General features: G+C 42.1%; 1 protein-coding gene across 1 annotated transcript in view; it reads left to right on the top strand.

Moving 5' to 3' along the window:
• MAP3K5 (mitogen-activated protein kinase kinase kinase 5) overlaps positions 1-22,523 on the top strand; it is a 163,685-nt gene that overhangs the window by 76,016 nt on the left and 65,146 nt on the right. The window contains exons 9-11 of the mRNA XM_063443265.1: positions 675-834; positions 3,591-3,741; positions 17,773-17,880. Coding sequence (XP_063299335.1) covers positions 675-834; positions 3,591-3,741; positions 17,773-17,880 — 419 coding nt within the window. The remainder of the gene's footprint in view (positions 1-674; positions 835-3,590; positions 3,742-17,772; positions 17,881-22,523) is intronic.

The raw sequence follows: 22,523 nt of genomic DNA, 5'->3' as shown, positions 1-22,523 counted from the left end.
TATAGTAATGGTGCAGATTTGGAGCATTAGTGTATGTTAACTTCGAAGTTGTACCAGCTCAGTTAGCTTCGAACCAGCAGCATAAATGCTTTCTGAACATTCTGTGACTCTGTTCTCTCCTTAATCATCATGGCTTCGGAAATGAAAAACCATTCTAAGTCAGTGAGTAGTATTTACTTGTTATAAACACTGTCACGCTCAGGCTGTTTGCTTTCCTTAAAAGTGGCTGAAAAGGGAATGCGCAATTGGCAGCTATGAAGAAATGTCTGCTAGAAAGCAAAAAAAAGTTACTGCAATATGTATTGTCCGTTCAATTAGTTACTCTGACTGTTCAGCTGAGCCTCTGTCCAGTTAAGCACTGCATCGAATCAGATTTTTAGAGAATTAACGTCAGGGTTTTCTGTTTCTTTGTGACCTTCACATTGGGGAATCCTGTTAAAGTTTTAAAAGACCTCTACAGACCTTATGGGTTGCCTATGGAAACCTTGAAGACTTGCTAGGGTACCAGATTAGAAATGTATTAACGTATCAGGGAATGCATAGGAGATATTTTACCAGCCACAGTGTTCATATATGTGTTTTAATTTGAAGAGTATATATGTGATCACATTTACCAAAAATATTCAGGCAAAATAATTGTTTATAATAAAGCTTGCTTTTATTTTACATTACAGGGGTGAAACTCAGTAGCCTTCTGGGTAAAAAGGGAAATCTGGAAAAGCTGCAGAGTTACTGGGATGTGGGATTTTACCTGGGAGCCAGTGTATTGGCTAACGACCTTACCAAAGTAATCCAGGCTGCAGAGAGGCTCTTTAAACTAAAGGCGCCAGCATGGTGAGTCATTTGAGTATTTCTCTTTAAGATTCCGTGTTATGAAACAGTCTCTTACTTTGATGTTAAAAGATCAGAAATGAAGAACTCTTTTTGTCAAATGAAAGACATTGTTTACTTTATCATTTGCAAGGTTTTGCTTTTTTAAAGGGTGATTTTTAGTTTTTACATTTTTCTTAAATCTCTATTACTGTATTATAATTAGTTTTTAATGCATTAATGTTGCAAGTCTTTTAAGTATGGAATTTCTCTGTCATTTAAAATATTGATTGCCCTCATTAATTTGTGAAAAGTATGTTGCAGGTAAAATAACTGTGTTAAACTGTAATAAAATATATTCATATAGATGACACATACATGGCATACTTGGTTGATGCTAATTTACGTTTTGACGATAATGTGTCAATTCATAATCTACTGATGTTCTCTCTTTTTTTTTTTAATTCTTTATTTTTGTCGTGCACATTAGTAACATACCGCTCTGGTGCGCCACAACAGCGACATCAGGATAAGTTTAGAAAACATTTGCAATACAGGTTGTGACATATGTTAGTCAGGCACATTTTTAAGTTATTAGGATTAGTATTTCAACAGTGTAGATTCTCGCTTGAGTAATTATAAAACATCATTAATTGAACTCTGTGTGTCAGTTGACGTGGACTAAGGTTAGGTAAGCATACAGATACTGATCCTGACTCTATTTGCTAGTCAATGCCATATTTTGTTTTGGTATTGCTTTAACAAAATTAGCTAGACACAAGATATGAACAAAGAAAGTCCGCTGAGGACAGATAGCTATTACCCTCCACCCTGACCAGCTATGCTAAACAGAGTAAAAAATTAACTAAATGAGCTGAGAGTACTACAGTGCTATGGCTAAATAAATTGACGCTGGGACTCTCTGTCAATCATTCATCTTAGCTAGTCTGCTTCAGGCATATGCAGGCAATTGAGGATCATAAGGGTTTAGTATCTATGTTCTCAGTAAATACTTGGTGCTTATTGTCCACACAGCGGTAGTCGAGAAGGGGCTCCCATGGTGCTGGAGCGGTGTGCCCGCCGTTAGACATGAATGTGAGTTCTTCAGCCTATGCCCATAGGAGGGAAGTCTCTCTTGTTGTCTTGATGTGCCCTGTCTTTGGTGCTTCTGTGTTGGGAGTCTGCTCTTGTAGTGACCTGTAGAATGTGCAGCCGCTTGATTGCTTGGTGTGCAGCGCTGGTTATGATGAGCTGGGTCGTGCTGTGCTTTTGCAGAGTTTCAGGTGAGGTGGGGTGCTTGCGTGATATGCGTGGTAGGCTATTCCGCTTATGTGTATTTGGGAGTGGGAGTATCGTGGTACCGTTTCCCGCCGTGGGAATCGCAGATATCTACGTCGCCGGATGGCTGTCCTGGGAGCTTGAGGCAGGTATCTGTAGTAGCGGCGTCTCGTTGCGGGTCGGACCCCTGATGCTACAGTTTTCACCGCCAGCTGGAGAGTCACTCCGCGGCTGTGCAGTGTGGCCCAGAAGCTTGCGCAGATCTGGTCTAAGGCCCCCAGGAGGTATGTGGGTGGCTGGGCGCAGGTACTCTGCTCGTTAGGCCCGCACTGGGCGGCCATTTTGGTTGTGTCTTGGTAGTTTGGTGCCCTTGCCTGCTGTGTGGTTGGTTCAGCTGCCATCTGTGCCAGTCAGATTGCCCAGAGTGGACCGGGATGTCCCCCACCGGTCCAGGGGGGGGGGGGGGGAGAGTTGGGAGATGCGAGGTCTCTTAAGGGTTCCGGTGTCGGGGAGAGCGGCCGCCTCTCCCCGGCCCTAAGCCCAGGCCGCACTTGGATTCTCGCTCTCGTAGCTCCGACAGGCTCCGGGGTGGTCTCGATCGGGTCCGTGGGACACCCCCCGACGTGGGTGGTGTACCCTCAGTGGTCCTCGGGCAGATTTGCCGTCGCTTTTACCCCGGTTTCTGCCCGCCAGGCAGGAGCTCGTGCTTTGCGTGTCCGCACGGCTTGGCGGTCAGGCTCCGCCTCCAATCTACTGATGTTCTGTGAGTGTGGTTCATGAAAGTCTTGAAACTTAAATCTACCCGGAACACCTACATACCATGAATACTGTGATATTACCAATGACTTAAAAAAAAAAATTAGGGAAAACATATATATACTTAGATGTGTTATTTATTTGTGTAATACTTTATTTGAGTTTATTTATGCTTACTCTAAAACATTTGAATGAGATTTCTTTACAAACTCAATATATAAATAGTTAACTCAACAGTCCTGCAAAGAATTGAAGAGCTATAATTATACTGTCCAAGCTAAATGTTTATTATTTTAGTAGTATTACTAATAGGATTTATCTTGGATACATGTGTTTATAGATACTATAGATATATAGATGAATTGTTGCCTTTTAGTTGGTAGAGTACAATGGATACACAACCTTGAACGAGCATGTTTTAATAATTTTAATGAAATTTAAAGCCAACAAATTCCAAGACTGATCTTACTCAATCATGAATAGTTACTTTGGCCATAGGTATTTTAGATACAGATTGGCAACTTATTTAAGAATGTGCATCTATTTTTCTTTCTAGACAATACAAGTTTGCAACAGTTCAGTTTTACTCACGCCAGTAAAACTTGCAGCACTTACAGATACTGGTTCAAAAAAACCCCATCAATAAAACTGAAAACAGCCAAGCAATTGTAAAGGGGAAAAACCAGTGCAAGATATCCGCTTCATTTTGTGCACCTATTTATTTTTCTTTTGTTGTTGACTTGTAGGTACTTGAATTCAGTTGTGGATACCATTTTAATATATCAGCACTTTAAAAAAACAAGCCAAGAACATGTGTCCAAGCAGGAGCTTGTAGATTTTTGGATGGATTTCCTTGTTGAGATCACAAATAAAGATGTATCTGTGGTTCGATTTCCGGTGAGTGTTTGCAATCTTATACATACTTTCAAAACCACCTTAATTTAAAGGGCCACTATATTCACCAGAACAACTACAGCTTTTTGAATTTTTTTGGTGAGTAGAATCATTACCTACAGGCTTTTTGCTGTAAACACAGTCTTTTCAGAGAAAATGCAGTGTTTACATAACAGCCTAGTGGTAACTTCACTGGCCACTCCTCAGATGGCTGTTAGAGATCCTTCCTGGGTCATGGTTGCCTAAAATGCATCCAAACATTTAGTGTTTCCTCCCTCTGCATGCAGACACTGAACTTTTTTTTTTCATAGAGATTCATTGATTCAATTAATCTCTATGAGGAGATGCTGATTGGCTAGGGCTGTGTTTGAATCATGCTGGCTCTACCACTGATCTGCCTCTCTGTCAGTCTCAGCCAATCCTATGGGGAAGCACTGTGATTGGATCAGGCTACCACTTCTGATGTCAGCAGACTGCTTGGTTTTATGAGTCAAACAGCATGCAGAGTTACAGCTTCAGGCTTGAATACAGTAAGATTTTGCTATAGTTATGGAGGCATGAGGGGCCCAGGGGGGCTAGATGGTGGTTTTTAATACTATAGGGTCAGGAATACATGTTTGTGTTCCTGACCCTATAGTGATTATTTAACTATGATTCTCCATTTAACACCCTCCCACCCACCACTCCCAATATGTACGCATGTATACCATATTCACAGTTTTTATTTTTGTTTAGATGCATATAAACAATATATTTAAGAAGTTGTACTGCAGGCTGTGCCAGCCTTTTGTTGTTGTGCAACGTTTATTCCATCTTGTGCTTTGACAGTAAATAGTTGAGTGCCTACCCTTAACCATGTCAGATAATATTGTATGTGTCAGCCACCTCAGAACCAAAGCTACCTGTGTGTTCGGTATTGTCAGGTCAATATAATCCTGCTGCTCCCTGAACCCCAGCATTATTTCTTCTTCCTGCTGTGTTCTCTCTGAACGTTTTCCATTTGGCATCATGTGAGTTCACCTGATCTTCTCTGTGTCCTTGCCTGAGCCTATAGTTTGAATCATGCTGCTTGTTTCAAAATCTGCCTTCTTTTCTGTTATTGTTACATTCTCCTGCCATGAGTATTCTGCTACTACCTTCCCTTGCGCTTCTGGCTCTCTGGAAGGTATTTATTGTTTTTACTAATCTTCTATCTAGTGAAACACATTTATTGGGGCATCTCTGTCTCCATCTTGAAAAAGGTGTCAGTGGTGTGTTTTTTTGTTTTTTGTTTGTTTGTTTGTTTGTTTTTTTGCTTGCAGATACCTTTGTGCGCTACTTTTACTTTATACTTAATATTCCAAATTATAAAAGAATATCAGTCTCCCAATGCTCTAATATAAAAGACCTTCAGTAGGTTTGTATTTGAAAAATGTATTCATTTGCAGTTTTATATTTTAACATTTCTTATCTTGTTCTGGTACAGTGGTTTTCCTGTAAACATCATATTTGTACCATGAGTAATATAGTTGGTTCACACTTATTTCAAATGGGTGTTAGAAAATATAAGTATGTCCTAGTTTACCAAAGGAAGAAGTTGTGTGTGTTTGATTAGATGGAAAACTATGGTTAAATTGTATTTCACAAAAATCAAATACTGAAATTCTAGATCTCAATTATACATAGATTAAATTATAAAATGGGAAAAAAAGACTTCAGATTTTTGTATTTTTTTTTTATCCCCTTGCCTCTAAACCAGTCCTATTCGACTTAGACTTAAAGGGACACTATAGTCACCTGAACAACTACAGCTTAATGTAGTTGTTCAGGTATGATCTATAGCTCCCTGCAGGCAATCTAATGTAAACACTGTATTTTCAGAGAAAATACAGTGTTTACATTGATTGATAGGAATACCTCCAATGGCCATCACTCAGACGGCCACCAGAGGGACTTCCTATCATGCAGGGCCCTAAAAAGGCCCTGTACACGTCAGACGTATTAAAATACGTCTGACGTGTGCAGGAGAGAGAAGGCACTGTGTGCGCGCCTTCTCTCTCCAGCCTGTCAGCAGTGGAGGGGGGCGGGCAAAGACCGCGAGCTGAGCTGTCAGTCAGCTCAGCTCGCGGCCGCGCACATGAATGCCGCCCTCTGAAGTATGTGCGCATGTGCGGCGAAGCCGCGCATGCGCACAAGGGAGCAATGATGCTTCCAAATGGAAGCGTCTGATTGCTCCCTGCTCGCTCCCGCCTATTTCGTCATTTTGACGAAATAGGGGGCGCGGCTTCACGAGGCTCCCGGCGCTGGAACGAGGTGAGTAAAAGACTCTGCCTGGAGAGTCCCTTTAAAGGGAAACTATAATGTAAGAAATACAAACCTGTATTCCTAACACTATAGTTCCTACTCCCACACCCCTCCCCACATCCTTGACCAATAAAATCCCTTTATTTACTTACCCGATCCCAGTGCCGATGTCCCTCGATGCTGGATCAGTTTTCTGACATCATCCACTGGGGGAGACCTAAAGCATGTATGGCTCACCAGGCGCACTAGTCTCTCCCCATAGGAAAACTTTGAATCAGTGCTTTTCTATGCAGAGCGTGAGGACGTCCAACGTCGGGCGACCAGAAGTTGCCTAGCAAGCAGGGAGGTTGCTTCAATGTAAACAATGTAAAACTGCAATGTTTTACATTGCAGGACTAAGCGCAATAGGGACACTGCACCCAGACCACTTTGATGAACTAGTTTAGCGGTTTTGTTGCCTTACTTTTCATTTGAAAGGATTTTTTTTGGTTCATTCAGTGTAGTTATATACACTTGTTCTCTTCCTGGCTGAGTTTTAGATGAGACAAGTGCCCCCGTTTGTGACATAAACATGTACTTAACACTTTGCAGTTAGAAATGAGCTCTCATTTGAGTAAGATTTCAGTGCACTCAAACTCTGTACCAGAACACATTATATCATTAGGTTGATCTGTTGTGTCTATCATTTTAACCCCTTCCCGCCGGGTGACTGACCTGGTCCGTCATGCGGTAAAGTTAACCCCAGATTGCGGGGTTAACGGTGCTCTGGGCTGCCTCTGTATTAGCTGCCCCTGGAGCAGTGATCGCTCTTACACGCTGTCAGAGCGAGCACATGTGTTGCAGGGACTCACGATTCGCCTCCCTGCGCTTCCGGGTTCAGTGTGAAGTGCAGGGAGACGGATCATTGATGATCTGCTTCCCTGTTAAAATAAAATAAAGTTAATTAAAATCCCACCCCCCATTACCCATTTTTACCCCTTAAGGACCAAACTTCTGGAATAAAAGGGAATCATGACATGTCACACATGTCATGTGTCCTTAAGGGGTTAATTAAAAATTACCCCTTCCCTGCCAATTGATCACTGACTACAGTGATCAATTGGCAGGATATACATTTTACTATGAAATGATATTTTTTATTATTTTTTTAACCCCTGAGGGTCAACTTTTATTTTTTGTAACACTCGGGGGTTAATTTTATTTTATTAATTTAAATATATTAAAATAATATATTTAGCTAGCTGGGGTGGGTGGACGTTAGTGGGGAATTTGGGGTTAGGCTAGCTAGGGGTTAAAGTTTTAAAAAAAAAAAGTTTAAAAAGTTTATAAAATGTTTTAATAACATTTTTTTAAAAATCGTTTAAAAATCCCCACCTCCTTTACTCAGTCCTAATAAAAGTTAACCCCTTCAATGCCAGTTGATCACTACCTACAGTGATCAAAATACAGATCACAGTATTATGTTGTGGTCCGATTTTATTTATTTATTTATTTATTTATTTTAAACCCCTTAGGGTTAACTTATTTCTTTTTTAACCCTCAGGGGTTCTTTATTTAATTAATTAAAATATTTTATAATGATATATTTTGCTGGCTGGGGTGTGTGGGAGTTATGGGAAATTGGGGAATTTACCGTTAGTGCTGCTTACTGCTAGTTAGGGGTTAACGGTAAAAAAAAACTTATAAAAATGTTAAATCTGTAAAAAAAATTAAAAAAATTTAAGAAAGTTTAGGAAAGTTTACAAAAATTAATAAGCAAAAAAAAAAAGTTTAAAAACTAGTTTTAAAAAGTTAAAAAATACTTTTAAAATTGCTCATTACCACTACACCTGGAACAAACTAGAGAAAAAATTGTCCCACACTAAACTTCAAAATACGCCTTTTGAATTACCCCAGGGTGTATTCTTTAATAAATAGTATGTGTTTGTGGGGAAATTTCAATAACCAAAATAAACTACTACAAAATGGAACATGGACACAGCGTAAGTGTCCCAAATGTGCCCCTCCGCTGTGTCCCAAATGTGCCCCTCCGATGTCCACATATACCTGGCAAAGGTACACACTGGGGTATTGCTGTACTCAACCGACATAGCTGAGCAACAAATTAAGTATTATACAATCGTAGCACACATACGATTTGCTAAATATACTGTGCAAACTCACTTTGTGTGTCAAAAAGGCAGAAAAAAACACTTATTACCACTTCACTTGGTACAAGCTAGCGGAAAGATTATCCCACGCTAAGGTTCAAAATATGCTAAAAAAAGAAATAGTATGCCTTTATGTTGTAATTGTAATATGTAGCCTGCTCAAGTGGTCCAAAGTGGGACACGGACGCATCAAAACCCTCCATGAAAATTCACACTTAAAAACCTGAACCAGTCACGTCTCTTTTACAGCACTGTAACTTCACAAAATAGTGTCTAGGTCATACGTTGGGCATATTGTTTTACTCAGAAGACCTAGCTGAGCATATTTGGGGGGTTTGAACTTAGTGGAACATATGAAATATACCAAATGCCCAGCAAAAATGTAATCCGTATTTAAAAAAAAAAAAAAAGCCCAAAATAATTTTTTACCGGGGGCGTGGCCTGGAGCTCAAGCGCAGCGGTCGCATGTTGGTGTAGCTCCGTGCTACCACGGCCTAAAATTAGCGGAACGAGCACCTAAAAGGCGGAAAAAACTGTACCCACGACGATGTCACAGTCCAAGGGTCGCAGGCAGACTGAAAGGAGCGACAAAAGTGATTTTTTTGCCGCTCGGAATGCCCAGGGGAAATTGCCACTGAGTCCGGAGGAGTCCCAAGATGGCGCCCAAGATGAAACCTCTGTACTGCAGGGACAAACAGCGGATGGGCCCGCAACTCAAAGCATGATCCAAAAAATGCTGGACGATATGTACCAAAAGTTACAACTTACCCCTCACACATCACTTAACGAAATCAAGTCTGAAATCCATGATCTGGGCACACGCACGTCGTCATTGGAAGACAAGATGGCGGACCACGCTGAAGATTATAATGCCATGCGGGCTGAAATGAACGAAATGCAAGACACAATGGTGGCATATGAGAACAAGCTGGCAGACATGGAAGATAGATCCAGACGAAATAACCTGCGCTTGAGAGGGATTGCAGAAACGGTCAGCACAGCAGATCTGCATGCATACATACAGGGGCTGTTTAAACTCCTTATCCCAGACTTGCATCAAGACATGCTCCTACTAGACAGGTACCACAGAGTCCCTAAACCGAGATTCCTTACATCTGAAGAGCCCAGAGACACCCTAGTGAGACTCCACTACTTCCATGTAAAGAAGATATCATGAGGGCAAACAGACAACGCCCGAACCTACCATCACCCTACCAAGGGATTACAATCTATGCTGACATATCGGCAGTAACGCTGAAAAAACGGAAATCCTTTGCAAGCATCACAGAGAGCCTGAGGCAACATAAGAAGCCATATAGATGGGGATTCCCAGTTAAACTACTGGTTATGCACGAAGGAAAGATGACAGCCATCACGTCTCCTGAAGCGGGTATTCAAGCATTGAAAGATTGGGGCCTACCACCGCCGAAGACACCACCCCAAGGCACAGGACGGACCACACTACCTCCCACGTGGAAGAAGATCACCAGAAACAGGGCCGTAGCCCGCAACCTAAGACTGTGGCAGGTACCTCATAGAGACACTGAGACTGAGACTCTAAAGGGGAAAAGTGCCCGCCAAGGGGTCCAAGGTCGGTAGAATCACCATGTTTTTACGGTTACACTCCTAACCAACAAGGTAAAACCGGGGACCTGGGGGCAACACAATTGACTTCCCCAACCATGGGACTCCTAATGCTACTGTTACTGTTAATGTTAATGCTAAAGGTAATTTTAATGTCTAAGATAACAGGTGCGAATACCAATGATCCACCCAATACAGGCCGTAAGACCGTTGTGGACAGGCATGGAAGAAAGATACTTCCTACCCCACTGTGCCAAAGTTAGGCACCAAGCCATTACCATGGCAGTATGTTTAGTTTTACTTGTTTATGTTCATCTGCTAGACCACCATGTTTTTCTATGTACACATTCATTGCAGGTACCACCTCACACCTCAACACCCCCAATAGCGCCACCTCCGGATGGGAATAGCCCCACACATTGCAAACGTCACAGGGAGCGGACACCATGTTCGATGAAGCTGGGAAAGGTGTCCCTCCCAAAAACAGATAACACTAACACACCACAAATCGTAATCCGACTGTACAACCCCCCATGAAAATATACTCTCATAATACTAAAGGGCTTAATCACCCAGCAAAGCGTGGGCTGCTTCGAAAAGATTTGCAAAAACTAAAACCCGACATAGTGTGCCTACAAGAAACCCACTTCAAAGCCAATGCCCATTCACCTCTATTCCGACAAGACTACCCCCACCAATTCCACGCCACGTACTCCAATAAATCGAAAGGGGCATCAATACTTATCAGTAAGGATGTGGCGTTCACACTAATATGTTCGGAGGTAGACACAGAGGGCAGATATGCTATGGTGGTGGGGACGTTTAATGGGGTCGTATATTTCATTGCAAGTGTTTATGCCCCAAACAAGGAACAACGAAACTTCCTTCACAAGGTGTTCAAAAAATTGTCGTCTATAAGCCAAGGCATAGGGGTGGTTTGTGGCGACTTTAACCATGTACTAGACCCTCTGATAGACACCACTGGACTGCATACACCAGCCAGACTGAAACCGCTTAAGAGACAAGGCAGGGCAATACAAAAACTGCTCCAAGACAACCATTACTATGACGTGTGGCGAGCATTACATGTGGGAGAAAGGGGGTATACATTTTTATCCACTGTACACAATACCTACTCACGCATAGATGGCATATGGATTGCAGGCCAACATCTGGAACAAGTCAGGGACTGCTCTATAACTCAATTAACGTGGTCAGATCATGCGCCAGTAGTGGCGACATTGACAGACTTATACGACTCCGCACATAGAAGCCCATGGAGACTAAACGCGTCGCTTCTTACAGATAGTAAATTCAGGAAGACATTAGAAACAGAGCTCGTTCACTACTTTACAGAAAACGATACGGGAGACATATCCCAAAGCACACTGTGGCAAGCACATAAATCAGTAGCCAGAGGCCTATTGATAAAAAGAGCATCACATTTAAAAAGGTTGGCGCAAGCACAGATGAGGCTATGGCAAAAGGAGCTGCAGGACCTTAACACCCAAAACCAACAAGCCCCCACACAGGAACTAAAAAAGCGCATTATGGAGATATGGCCATACACACAAAAGCCATAGAAAGGACAGGGCTACACCTGCAAAAAAGCCAACCAATACTCTCAGGGAAATAAAGCAGGCAAACTAACGGCTAACCTCCTCAAAACGAAGCAAGCACAACAGAAAATAGCTTACTTAACATCGACAGAGGGACACAAAATAAAAGCACAGCCCACATATCACTTCCCAACCTCATGGCTACCATCATGGAGTATGGGAAACACTCCTACTACAAGTTAAATGTCACAAAGACGCAGGCGATGGGGATGGGGCTGCCAAAGGAAACACTAGCTAGACTCAAAAACGCCTTTCCATTTGACTGGCGAGGGGACCACTTAACATACCTGGGCATACGCATCCCACCGAGTACCGACAAACTGTTAGAACTCAATTACACCAAGCTTCTGAAGGAAACAGCAGCCACACTGGGATCGTGGGAAGGGAAATATCTATCATGGGTAGGAAGAATTACAACGTTAAAAATGATGCTGCTCCCAAAACTCCAATATCTTCTGAGAACCCTCCCCATAAAACTGCCACTCGCGTATCTGACCTCCTTCCAGAGACTGATAACCAGATTTGTGTGGGCGAACAAAAAACCCAGGGTAGCGAATAGAACACTACAAATACCACTAAGAAAAGGGGGATTAGGCATGCCAAATGTACGTGACTATTATAGGGCGGCCCAACTGTCAGTGATCAAAGTAGCAACGGCGGGAGGGGAGGCTCCACAATGGACAAAGATAGAATCATACTGGACACAATGTACATCCCTCAAGGAACTATTATGGCTACCACAAAAACTCCGACCCCGACACATACTCCCATTAGCAACCACCCAACTCACACTGCAATTCTGGGACGAAAACAGGAAGAGGGAAGGGACAGAGGGGACACTCTCTGGGGACGCCCCAATCTCATGCTTAGCAATAGGGATCCCGACGTTTGATGCAAAAAAATGGTCAGAAAGGGGTTGCTCTAAGATTGCCCACATGTATCAGGGAGACCAGCTAATGCACTTCCCAGACCTCCAAGCTAGGTACGGCATATCCAGCAATGCGTTATTCTCATACTTGCAGCTGAAATCCTTACTCACAGGGATACCAATAAACCACCAAGGGTCAGCCACTAACCAATCCATAGAGCATCTATGCCTCTCTAGTAAACCTCCCAAAAAAACGATCTCCAAGATCTATAACGCACTCATAGACGACAGGTCAGACCCAGGCATGACATTCCAAAAGACATGGCATACAGAATTGGTGCAAGACATAGATGAGGAACAGTGGCAAAGGGCGTTTACAATACATAAAGGCAACACACGATGCACATCTCATCTAGAAACTATCAGAAAACTGCAATATAGATGGTATAGGGTACCCGAACAATTAGCTAGGATTTATCCGAACACTCCCAATGTATGCTGGAGATGCGGGACAGAAAAAGGTACAATGAGCCACATCTGGTGGTCATGCAAGGAGATTGGGGACTACTGGGAAATGGTAGAAGGAATAGCTAAAGATCTAATGGGCAGGCAATGGAAACTTTCCATCCAACAATGCATATTATTCATGTTACCACAGGCACTGACCAGAGTTGAGGAGGCTCTGCTGTTCCACTTGCTGATAGCAGCGGTGACATTAATAGCCAGATCGTGGAGGTCACCATTGCCTCCAACCAGGGAGGCTCTCATGAAGCAAATATCACTAAACTGGCAATACGAAAAAATGGCAAACACACATATCGGATTCAAAAAACACGTAGGACCAGCCAGCGAGAGATGGGAAGAGTACAAGGGGGAAAACAAGGCAAAGGACCGAGGTGGGTCTTAAAAGACAGGAGGGACGGATAGTTAAGAGGGAAGAGGGAGGAGGGAAGCATGGAGGCGCTCACTACATAGCGCAAAACTAACGTAGATGACAATCCCAACAACCACGAGAACCCTTAAAGAAAAGGGCACAGACCATAACAACAGGAGCAGAGCTAGATAGCAGCTAGTCACCACACCAATCAGAAAACACCGCAAGAGAGTGTAAGGGGCGTGGAAGGGTGTTGATATTGTATTAATGTATTAATGTATAATGTTAAGGTACAACACTTCTGATTGTCAGGGCATGGTATGTCAACACTCTAACCCCAACCAATTTCCTTTCTGTACCCATGTAATGATTGTAGTATTAATGTATTACTGTACAATGTTAATGTACAATACTTAGGATTGACATGGCATGGTATGTCACCAATTGACCCCAACCCTTTTTCTTTTCTGTACCCCGAGTTTTTTTTTTTTTTGAGAAAATATTTGAAAAAGAATAAAAATTGTCAAATTGAAAAAAAAAAAAAATAATAATTTTTTACCACATACTTCGGCATATATTGGTGAAAAAATGGGGGCATGTTAATGCACAATATGCACCATATGAGATACCCTGGAGTGTCTACTTTTACAAATGGTAGGCCTTTGTGGGTTTTGTTTGAACAGTCAAACTGCTATAATACCCCAAATTGAAGCATAGGCCCATTAAATCCGTCTCAAAATTCTACTGTAAATACTAAAAAGGACCGGTCTCCTATATGGCACTGTCTCTTCAAGAAATAGTGGCAAAGACATACAATGGTGGTATCGTTGTACTCAGCAGATGTAGCTGAACACAAAATAAAGTTTTATACAGGAATAGCACCATAGGCGTGCGCACGGGGTGTGCCCGGGCACACCCTAATCACACCTCCGTGCTGCACTGCCTTAAGGCAGACTAACATGTCGGGTCCTCGACAGAGGACCCGACACAGGAGGGGGCCCGGCGGCTTGCCCGCAGTGTCGCCGGGTGCGAGGCCCCTCCTGTCAGTCTGCCCTGACGGAGATCCAGCCTTCAGTCTGCAGCTCCGCTGGGAGTGAGCTGCAGACTGAAGTGTCTCGCGATCTCCAGCCTGTCAGAGCGTTGCCGCGGGTTACCACAGTAACGCTCTGACTGACCGCAGATCGCAAGACTCACCATGTGGTCTGCAGCTCACTTCCGGCGGAGCTGCAGACTCAAGAGAGAGGGCGCCCACTGGACCACCAGGGTAGGTATTTATAACCCCGTCTACCCCCTGTCACTGCCCCTCTACCCCCCCCCAACCCCTTTCACTGCCCCTCTACGCCAACCCCTTTCACTGCCCCTCTACGCCAACCCCTTTCACTGCCCCTCTACGCCAACCCCTTTCACTGCCCCTCTACCGCCAACCCCTTTCACTGCCCCTCTACCCCCAACCCCTTTCACTGCCCCTCTACCCCCCAACCCCTTTCACTGCCCCTCTACCCCCCAACCCCTTTCACTGCCCCTCTACCCCCCAACCCCTTTCACTGCCCCTCTACCCCCCAACCCCTTTCACTGCCCCTCTACCCCCCAACCCCTTTCACTGCCCCTCTACCCCAACCCCTTTCACTGCCCCTCTACCCCAACCCCTGGCACTGCCCCTCTACCCCAACCCCTGTCACTGCCCCTTCACCCCCCTAACTCCTGTCACTGCCCCTTCACCCCCCTAACTCCTGTCACTGCCCCTAGACCTCCCTATCCCCTGTCACTGCCCCTCCACCCACTTACCCCATGTCACTCTCCCTACACCTACCTACCCCCTGTCACTGCCCCTCTACCACCCCTAACCCCTGTCACTGCTCCCCTAGCCCCTGTCACTGCCCCTACACCTCCCAACATGAATGTGTATTCACTAGTTGAAAGGGTTACTCCACCCAACTTTACATCCTCCGTCACTGCCCCTCCACCCCTACCCCCTGTCACTGCCCCTCCACCCCTACCCCTTGTCACTGCATGTCTACCCCCCTAATTCCTGTCACTGCCCCTCCACCCACCTCTACCCCCTGTCACTGCCCCTCCACTCCCTGTCACTGCTCCTCCACACCCCCTATCACAGCCCCTTCACCCCACACTCCCAGTCACAGGCACTCCACCTCACATCCCCCCACCCACACCCTGTCACAGCCCCCCTTCACACACCCTGTCACAGCCCCCCTTCACACACCCTGTCACAGCCCCCTTCACACACCCTGTCACAGCCTCCCTTCACACACCCTGTCACAGCCCCCCTTCACACACCCTGTCACCCCCACCCTCACCCAATCATCCCCACCCACACACACGGTCACCACATACACTATTAGCATTCCCAAACACTTTCAGCCCCCACACGACAACGGTCAATTCCATGTGGTGCCGGGACTCGCAAGAAGAGTCTTCACCCTGCGGGGCTGCAGATGTGAAGGTTAAGAGCCCCTACAGTGCCACTGGACCACCAGGGAATATGCTGACCACCCCTCCTCCCTGGATGCAGGTAAGAAACAAGGAGGGAGGAGGGCTAAACACTTAAAAAAAATATTTAAATAAGTATAATTAAATCATAAAGCTGCTCCCCTCTCAGACGCCTATCCTAGCCTGCAAAGCTTCTCTCACACTACAACCCACCCCTCACAATCACACACAATGTACCCCACACACACTGCACCCTTCACAAACACACACACACACACACACACACACACTGTAACCCACACACACTGTACCCCTCGCAATCACACACACACTGCACCCCTTACACGCTGCACCCCTCAGTCACACACACTGCATCCCATTTGTATTTGTATATATATGTATGTATATATAAAAATACATATACACGCGGCGTGCGTTTGTGCAATGTGCACGCCTATGAATAGCAAACACCAACTTTACAAAATACACATGAGAAGTTCTTTGTTATAACTTTGTGTGCCAAAAAAACCACAATTTTACTCCAATATTTAGAAGAGATTGGCAGTGAAATGGCTACGTAGAAAGTGTCAAAACAACCTTAGGACAATAGCCTGTGATGTCTTCTTTATATAAATATATACTTTTGTGTGGCAATTTTTCTTTTATGGCTATTAAGCTTACAAGACAAACATTCCAAATTCTAAAGTCGTTCCACATTAAAAGTTTATTTTACTCCTTGTGGTTTGTGACCTATAACGACCAAAAAATCTTAAAATCCCAGACACATTATATATTCTGTAAATCAGAACAACTAAATGAATTTATTTTTAATTACTTTCCTTAACCTTCACTAATTGTGCACACATTATTATTGAAAAAACTGTAATTTTTCTGTATTTTCTTTTTATAATAAATAAGCATTTATATATATGTTACATAACATTAAAGCCCTTTCTGTCCTTTAAAAAAACTGTATGTAATGTTGTCGGTGCAATAAATGAGAGAGATGCAAATTGCAGTTGAACGCAAACCGCAAGAAAATGCATAAATTGCTTGTGTCATTAAGCGTAAGACAAGCTTCTGAAGCTGTGTCCTTAAGGGGTTAAGAAACAAGCTCTCAGTCCTGTTTCCCAGTGAGCCCTTGCTAATGCATTACAAAATTCACACCGGATATACTAAAAATAAAAAAATGACTAATAATAAAGTTGAAGTGTTGTTTCCTGAACATCATGTTACAGCGTATTCCCATAGTAATGCAGGAATGCATCTGTCCAAATATATACTACAACAAGTAGAAGCAAACTCTACACAAAGCATGCATCCATAAACATGATAAAAAGCAAATTTTGCTTTTTGGTTTTTTTTTTGCAATGATAAGGCAAGGTGGGCTGGGCAGAGGTGCCTACAAGTGAAGTACAAAATCTGATTACATATATATTTTTGGCACAGAGTACCAGACTACCTAAGCAACATGTGCCAGAGGTATAAGTACACCCTGGCGCAAAAACTGTTTTCTCGGTATAGGCAGTGTTTTAAGCTTAAATGCGACACATACGAGTAGCTTGCACCATAACCATTCTAAAAGTGGTTAAGGTGGGTGGAGTAACCCTTTCAACTAGTGAATACACATTCATGTTGGAAGAAATAGAATGAACAGGCTTGCACATCTTCTGTAGCAATAAATTGCATCTTACCTACTTTGTCTGTGGTCTTCCAGCCGGGAGGTTTCATGTTTTGAAAGTAAGCCAGAAGTAAAATGCTGACACAAGTGAAAATACAAAAAGCTTTCCTGCAGTAAAAATATACAGAAACAGATATATAAACCTCTAACCCAGGGAATAACGACCACCACTAGTCCAAAATGTGTTGGGCTTCTTTTTGACTGTTCCCTTGTCTGTAGATGCTGTGTTAATGAACCAAAGGCACTTTTTGTATAGATTTTGTGTGTTTAGAGCTATTTGGGGATTTTCTGTCCTGTTTTCATATAGTTAAACATTATAAAAGTATTGCTGTATGTTTATTTTATTTCAGAAAATATATTTGCTTTAACTTGAATTTTGCAAAATGTATTTAGTCTTCATTTTGTCTGCAGTGGTTTACTAAACATGCATATGTGCTCAATGTAGGTTCAGTAATAATAATTCATATTTGTGTTTGTGTTTACAAACTATAGTGACATCTCTCTTAAGATTTTTTTTTGTTTTGTAGGTCTTGATTCTAGAACCAACAAAAATTTACCAGCCATCCTATCTGTCAATCAACAGTGAGGCAGACGAGAGAAATATATCTATTTGGCATGTTCTACCCGATGATAAGGTACTTGCTTGAATAAACTATTTAGATTGAATTTTTTTGTAATTTTTTTTTTTACAAATTATTAGTAATGTTAAAAAAAAAAAACCAACAATATGATTTCATTAACCCCTTAAGGACCAAACTTCTGGAATAAAAGGGAATCATGACGTGTCACACACGTCATGTGTCCTTAAGGGGTTAAAAGCGTATGTGAGTCTGCGCGAAACCAATGTACTTAAGTAAGACCAAGTGTTCTCCTTTCAAGTGGGGTCAGTCACATATAATTTTGACTTTTAGAAATAAGAAAAGTTTTTGTTTTATTCTTGTATTCTTATTTGGTACTTTTTTCTATTTAGTTTATAATGTTACTCTAATGCCACAACTGGAAAGGCACAAATGCACTTAAATTTACTATAATTCCTATTTCACATATTTTCAACTGGGAATAGAATCCAAGAAGAGGAAAATAGAGGATAAACAAGTTCCCCAATCAAAGACATCTTCAAATGAATTCCATTTAGGTAAACAAGGAACCATAATAAAGTGAACTAGATTGACAAGAGGAACAAAAGCTGGTCTCTAGTTACTCAATAGTGACATCCTAGCGTCCCCCCAACCCCCACCCATAGACCCACTTTCTGCTCAAAGTGGAGGAAGAGCGGACACTTTAGAATGTTCTCTTCCTGTTTTTGTATTTAATAGAGACCCTATCTGCTGGTTGCTCACTGTTTGGCATGTTCCCACCTGCACAATAATACTTGGTGGCACAAATTAGGCATTAAACGTATACTTATACTAATAAGGGGGTCATAGTTACCCCCATAGACTTATTTTTTATTCTTGCTATAGGGTTTTGTTTTAATTTTAAGACTACTGCTACTGCTGCCAGTGGGCAAATGGAAAATAAAAAAATAACTCAAGTTGTCAAATCTGACAAGTCCATATATCAGACAGGTTGTGTCCGATAAATGGAATTAAATCACCTCAGCAAATATGCACGTATCTGTTTTGATATTCGAATTGATAATTACCAGCTTCCGTTAGTTTAAAGGAACACTATAGGGTCAGAAACACAAACCTGTATTCCTGACTCTACACCCTGTTCCAAACTATTATGCAAATTCTAATTTAGTGTCACAAAGAATGGATGGCATTGTGTCTCAGGGCTCTTTTGATCACTGAAAATAATCTCAGACACCTGTGATAATTAGATTGCCAGGTGAGCCCAATTTAAGGAAAAACTACTAAAGGAGGGTGTTCCACATTATTAAGCAGAGCACCATTTTCATGCAATATGGGGAAGAAAAAGGATCTCTCTGCTGCCGAAAAGAGTGATATTTCATTAGATATTTCACGAAAAGCGTAATCATCGCACTATTAAGAGATTTATTGCTGATTCAGAGCACAGACGGGTTCGTGCAGATAAAGGCACATTGAGGAAGATTTCTGACAGATCCATGTGTCGGATCAAGAGAGCAGCTGCTAAAATACCATTACATGGAGTCCCACAGACATCAAGGTGTAGAGTACCCCAGAGTCTTGCAACTGTGCATAAACCTTCTATTCGGCCTCCACTAACCAATGCTCACAAGCAGAAACTGCTGCATTGGGCAGAAAAATACATGGAGACTAATTTTCAAACAGTCCTGTTCACTGATGAGGGCCGTGCAACCCTGGATGGTCCAGATGGATGGAGTAGTGGATGGTTGGTGGACGGCCACCCTGTTCCAACAAAGCTGCAACGTCAGCAAGGCGGTGGTGGAGTCATGTTTTGAGCTTGAATCATGGGAAGAGAGCTGGTCGGACCCTCTAGGGTCCCCGAAGGTGTAAAGATGACCTCTGCAAAGTATGTGGAGTTTCTGACTGACCACTTTCTTCCCTGGTACAGAAGGAAGAACTATGCTTTCCGTAATAAAATCATCTTCATGCATGACAATGCACCATCTCATGCTGCAAAGAATACCTCTGCATCAATGGCTGCTATGGGGATAAAAGGAGAGAAAGTCATGGTGTGGCCGCAATCCTCCCCTGACCTCAATCCTATTGAGAACATTTGGAGCATCCTCAAGCAAAAGATCTATGAGGGTGGGAGGCAGTTTACATCTAAACAGCAGCTCTGGGAGGCTATTCTGACATCTTGCAAACAAATTCAAGCAGAAACTGTCCAAAAACTCACAAGTTCAATGGATGCAGGACTTGTGAAGCTGCTACCAAATAAGGGGTCCTATGTTAAAATGTAACGTGATCTGTTAAAATGTTTAAAAAGTTAAAATGTTGTTATAAGTTTGATTGAAATAGCTTTTGATTTCAGTAAATATGCTGCAAACACAACAAATGACAATTTTCAGTTCTTCACAACCTATAAAGTGTTTTGAAACTTACTGTGCGTAATAATTTGGAACAGTGCATTGTAAGTTTTTTAATGTTTTAAAAAAATACTGTTATCATTAGGAGATTTGTAAAATAAAATTTGAATTGGACTCTTAATAGTTGATAACATGAGAATTATGCTGACTGTTATTTACATCAATTATTTAGGTAAATGAGAAAAATATTGTTTGCAAAATAATTTGGAGCAGGGTGTATAGTGCCAAAACCACCATCTAGCCCCTCCTAGCCTCCCTAAATATAGTAAAATTTTGTATTCAGGTCTGCAGCTGCTGCCTCTGCCCCTAATCTGCCTACTTGGCTATCATAATCAGAAGTGATTCTCTGAACCAGTCACAGTGCTTACCCATAGGATTGGCTGTTACTGTCAAGTAGGCAGATCAGGGCCCAATTAGCCCGGGCCAACCAGCATCTCCTTATAGAAATGTATTAAATCAATGCATCTCTATGTGGAAAGTTCAGTGTCTCCATGCAGAGGATGGAGACATGAATTGCAGCTCTGCACCAGAAAGCACCTCTTGGAGGAGTAGTCAGTGGAGGTAGCCCTAGGCTGTAATGTAAACACTGCATTTTCTCTAAAACGCCCTGCAGGTAATGATTCTACTCACGAGAACAAATACAATAAGCTGCAGTTGTTCTGGTGACTATAGTGTCCCTAATGGTTTCAACCCGACAAAAAGGAGTGGATAAACTCCCATTTAAAAAAAATAAATAAAAAATAAGATTGTATATTATAACAAAGGTTGTATCAAGATATTTTTTTAAACTTTTTCATAATAGTGACCCTGTTGGTTTATTCATTTATCTTGTATAGGATTGATATTTGGGTTATGTTTTTTTATCACTATTGTTCTGAAATTAATTTCAATCTGTAATTGTTACTACCTTCTAGTCTAGAGAGTGACTATTATGCTTACCTACAGCTCTGTTCATGTTTCCAGAAAGTAAGCAAAATGCTCCACTTATGTCAACACTAAGGTAGTAGCATGTGCTTGTATGTAGGGTCTTCCACAAAGAAAGGCAATAGTTCAATAAATATTACTGATGGCTTCCTTACCAGTCATGGACGTAAGATTTGATAAAAGGAACTGGGACTGTAGAACAGTGGCACACAGCTTTGATATTACACACACACATTTACTACTTCAGCTGTAAATATTTAACATCATAGAAATATTTATATTCAGTCTGTGCTCAGATTCAGGTAGTTGTGTTTGAGAGAGATGAAAAGCTACAGAATGCTCTTCCCCCAACCTATATTACCAGGGATATCTTATATTGAGAAGTTGAAAACCAACAGTACAGGTCTTTCTGGCTGCAGAAACATAGGATGTAATCCTAAAAAGAAAAAGCAGGCTGAACGGAGGAAATCTCATAGATTAACTACCTTTGTCTACTTACCCCAGGAAAAACACTTTTTATTTTAGGAACACCCATAATCTCTAGGTTTGATCTTTTAACTGCCCATTTAGAGATTGACTTGATTGTTTAATTTTTATTTGTTTAATTCATTTCTTTTTAAACGGATCTCACAAGTACCCTGTAGGAGCCTAAGTGTCTCCTAATTTCTTCTTTGTTAATTCTGTAATATTCTCTAGAGCTAAATGCTGGCCATTAATAGCTTTACGTTATGTCATAGAATTTCCCACTTTAATCCTGGCAAAACCTTCCAGTCCCAACCGAGACTTGACTTTTGTTCAGTTTGTATTTGTTTTTCTTTTGTTGCTGTTATTTTATATAGTGATAAAAGAGTGCGTATCTTACACTGCTATGCTACTTTGACAAACTTGAATGTAAAAATATATTATGCCTTTGTCATAAACTCTCATACTCACTCCGAATTTATGTATCCATGCCACATTCTGATTCAGAAAAGAGTGCTATCTGGCTAACCGTGTCCACAGTAATATGGCCCATCAATTGTGAATGAAGCTGCTTCAGTGCCAAAACAAACCGCCTTACGTGTTTTGTACTATAAAGCACTTAGTCTTAGGCTGAGGAGACTGATAAACCACCAAATTTTTTAAGCCCCAGCTGCAGCAATCACTTGGTTGATAAGAAAGTAAAACATATCCCATTCAGGGCTTGGTGTCAAATATATTAACCCAGCAAAAAACTGACCGTATCAGATCCCAATACCAGACAGAGCATAATACAATTTTAGAAACAAATGAGTACATATATCCAGTGTATTCTGGATTTGTGCTGCCCTAGGCACGACTAGTCGGACACCCCCTTAATTTAAATTTGCCCCACCACTTCGTATTAAAGCCACT

The sequence above is a fragment of the Pelobates fuscus genome, chromosome 2 (genome assembly GCF_036172605.1).
Source record: "Pelobates fuscus isolate aPelFus1 chromosome 2, aPelFus1.pri, whole genome shotgun sequence".
In the NCBI taxonomy this organism is placed as follows: Eukaryota; Metazoa; Chordata; class Amphibia; order Anura; family Pelobatidae; genus Pelobates; species Pelobates fuscus.
Note: the sequence above shows the minus strand (reverse complement) of the source record. Positions and strands in the feature narration are given on the sequence as shown.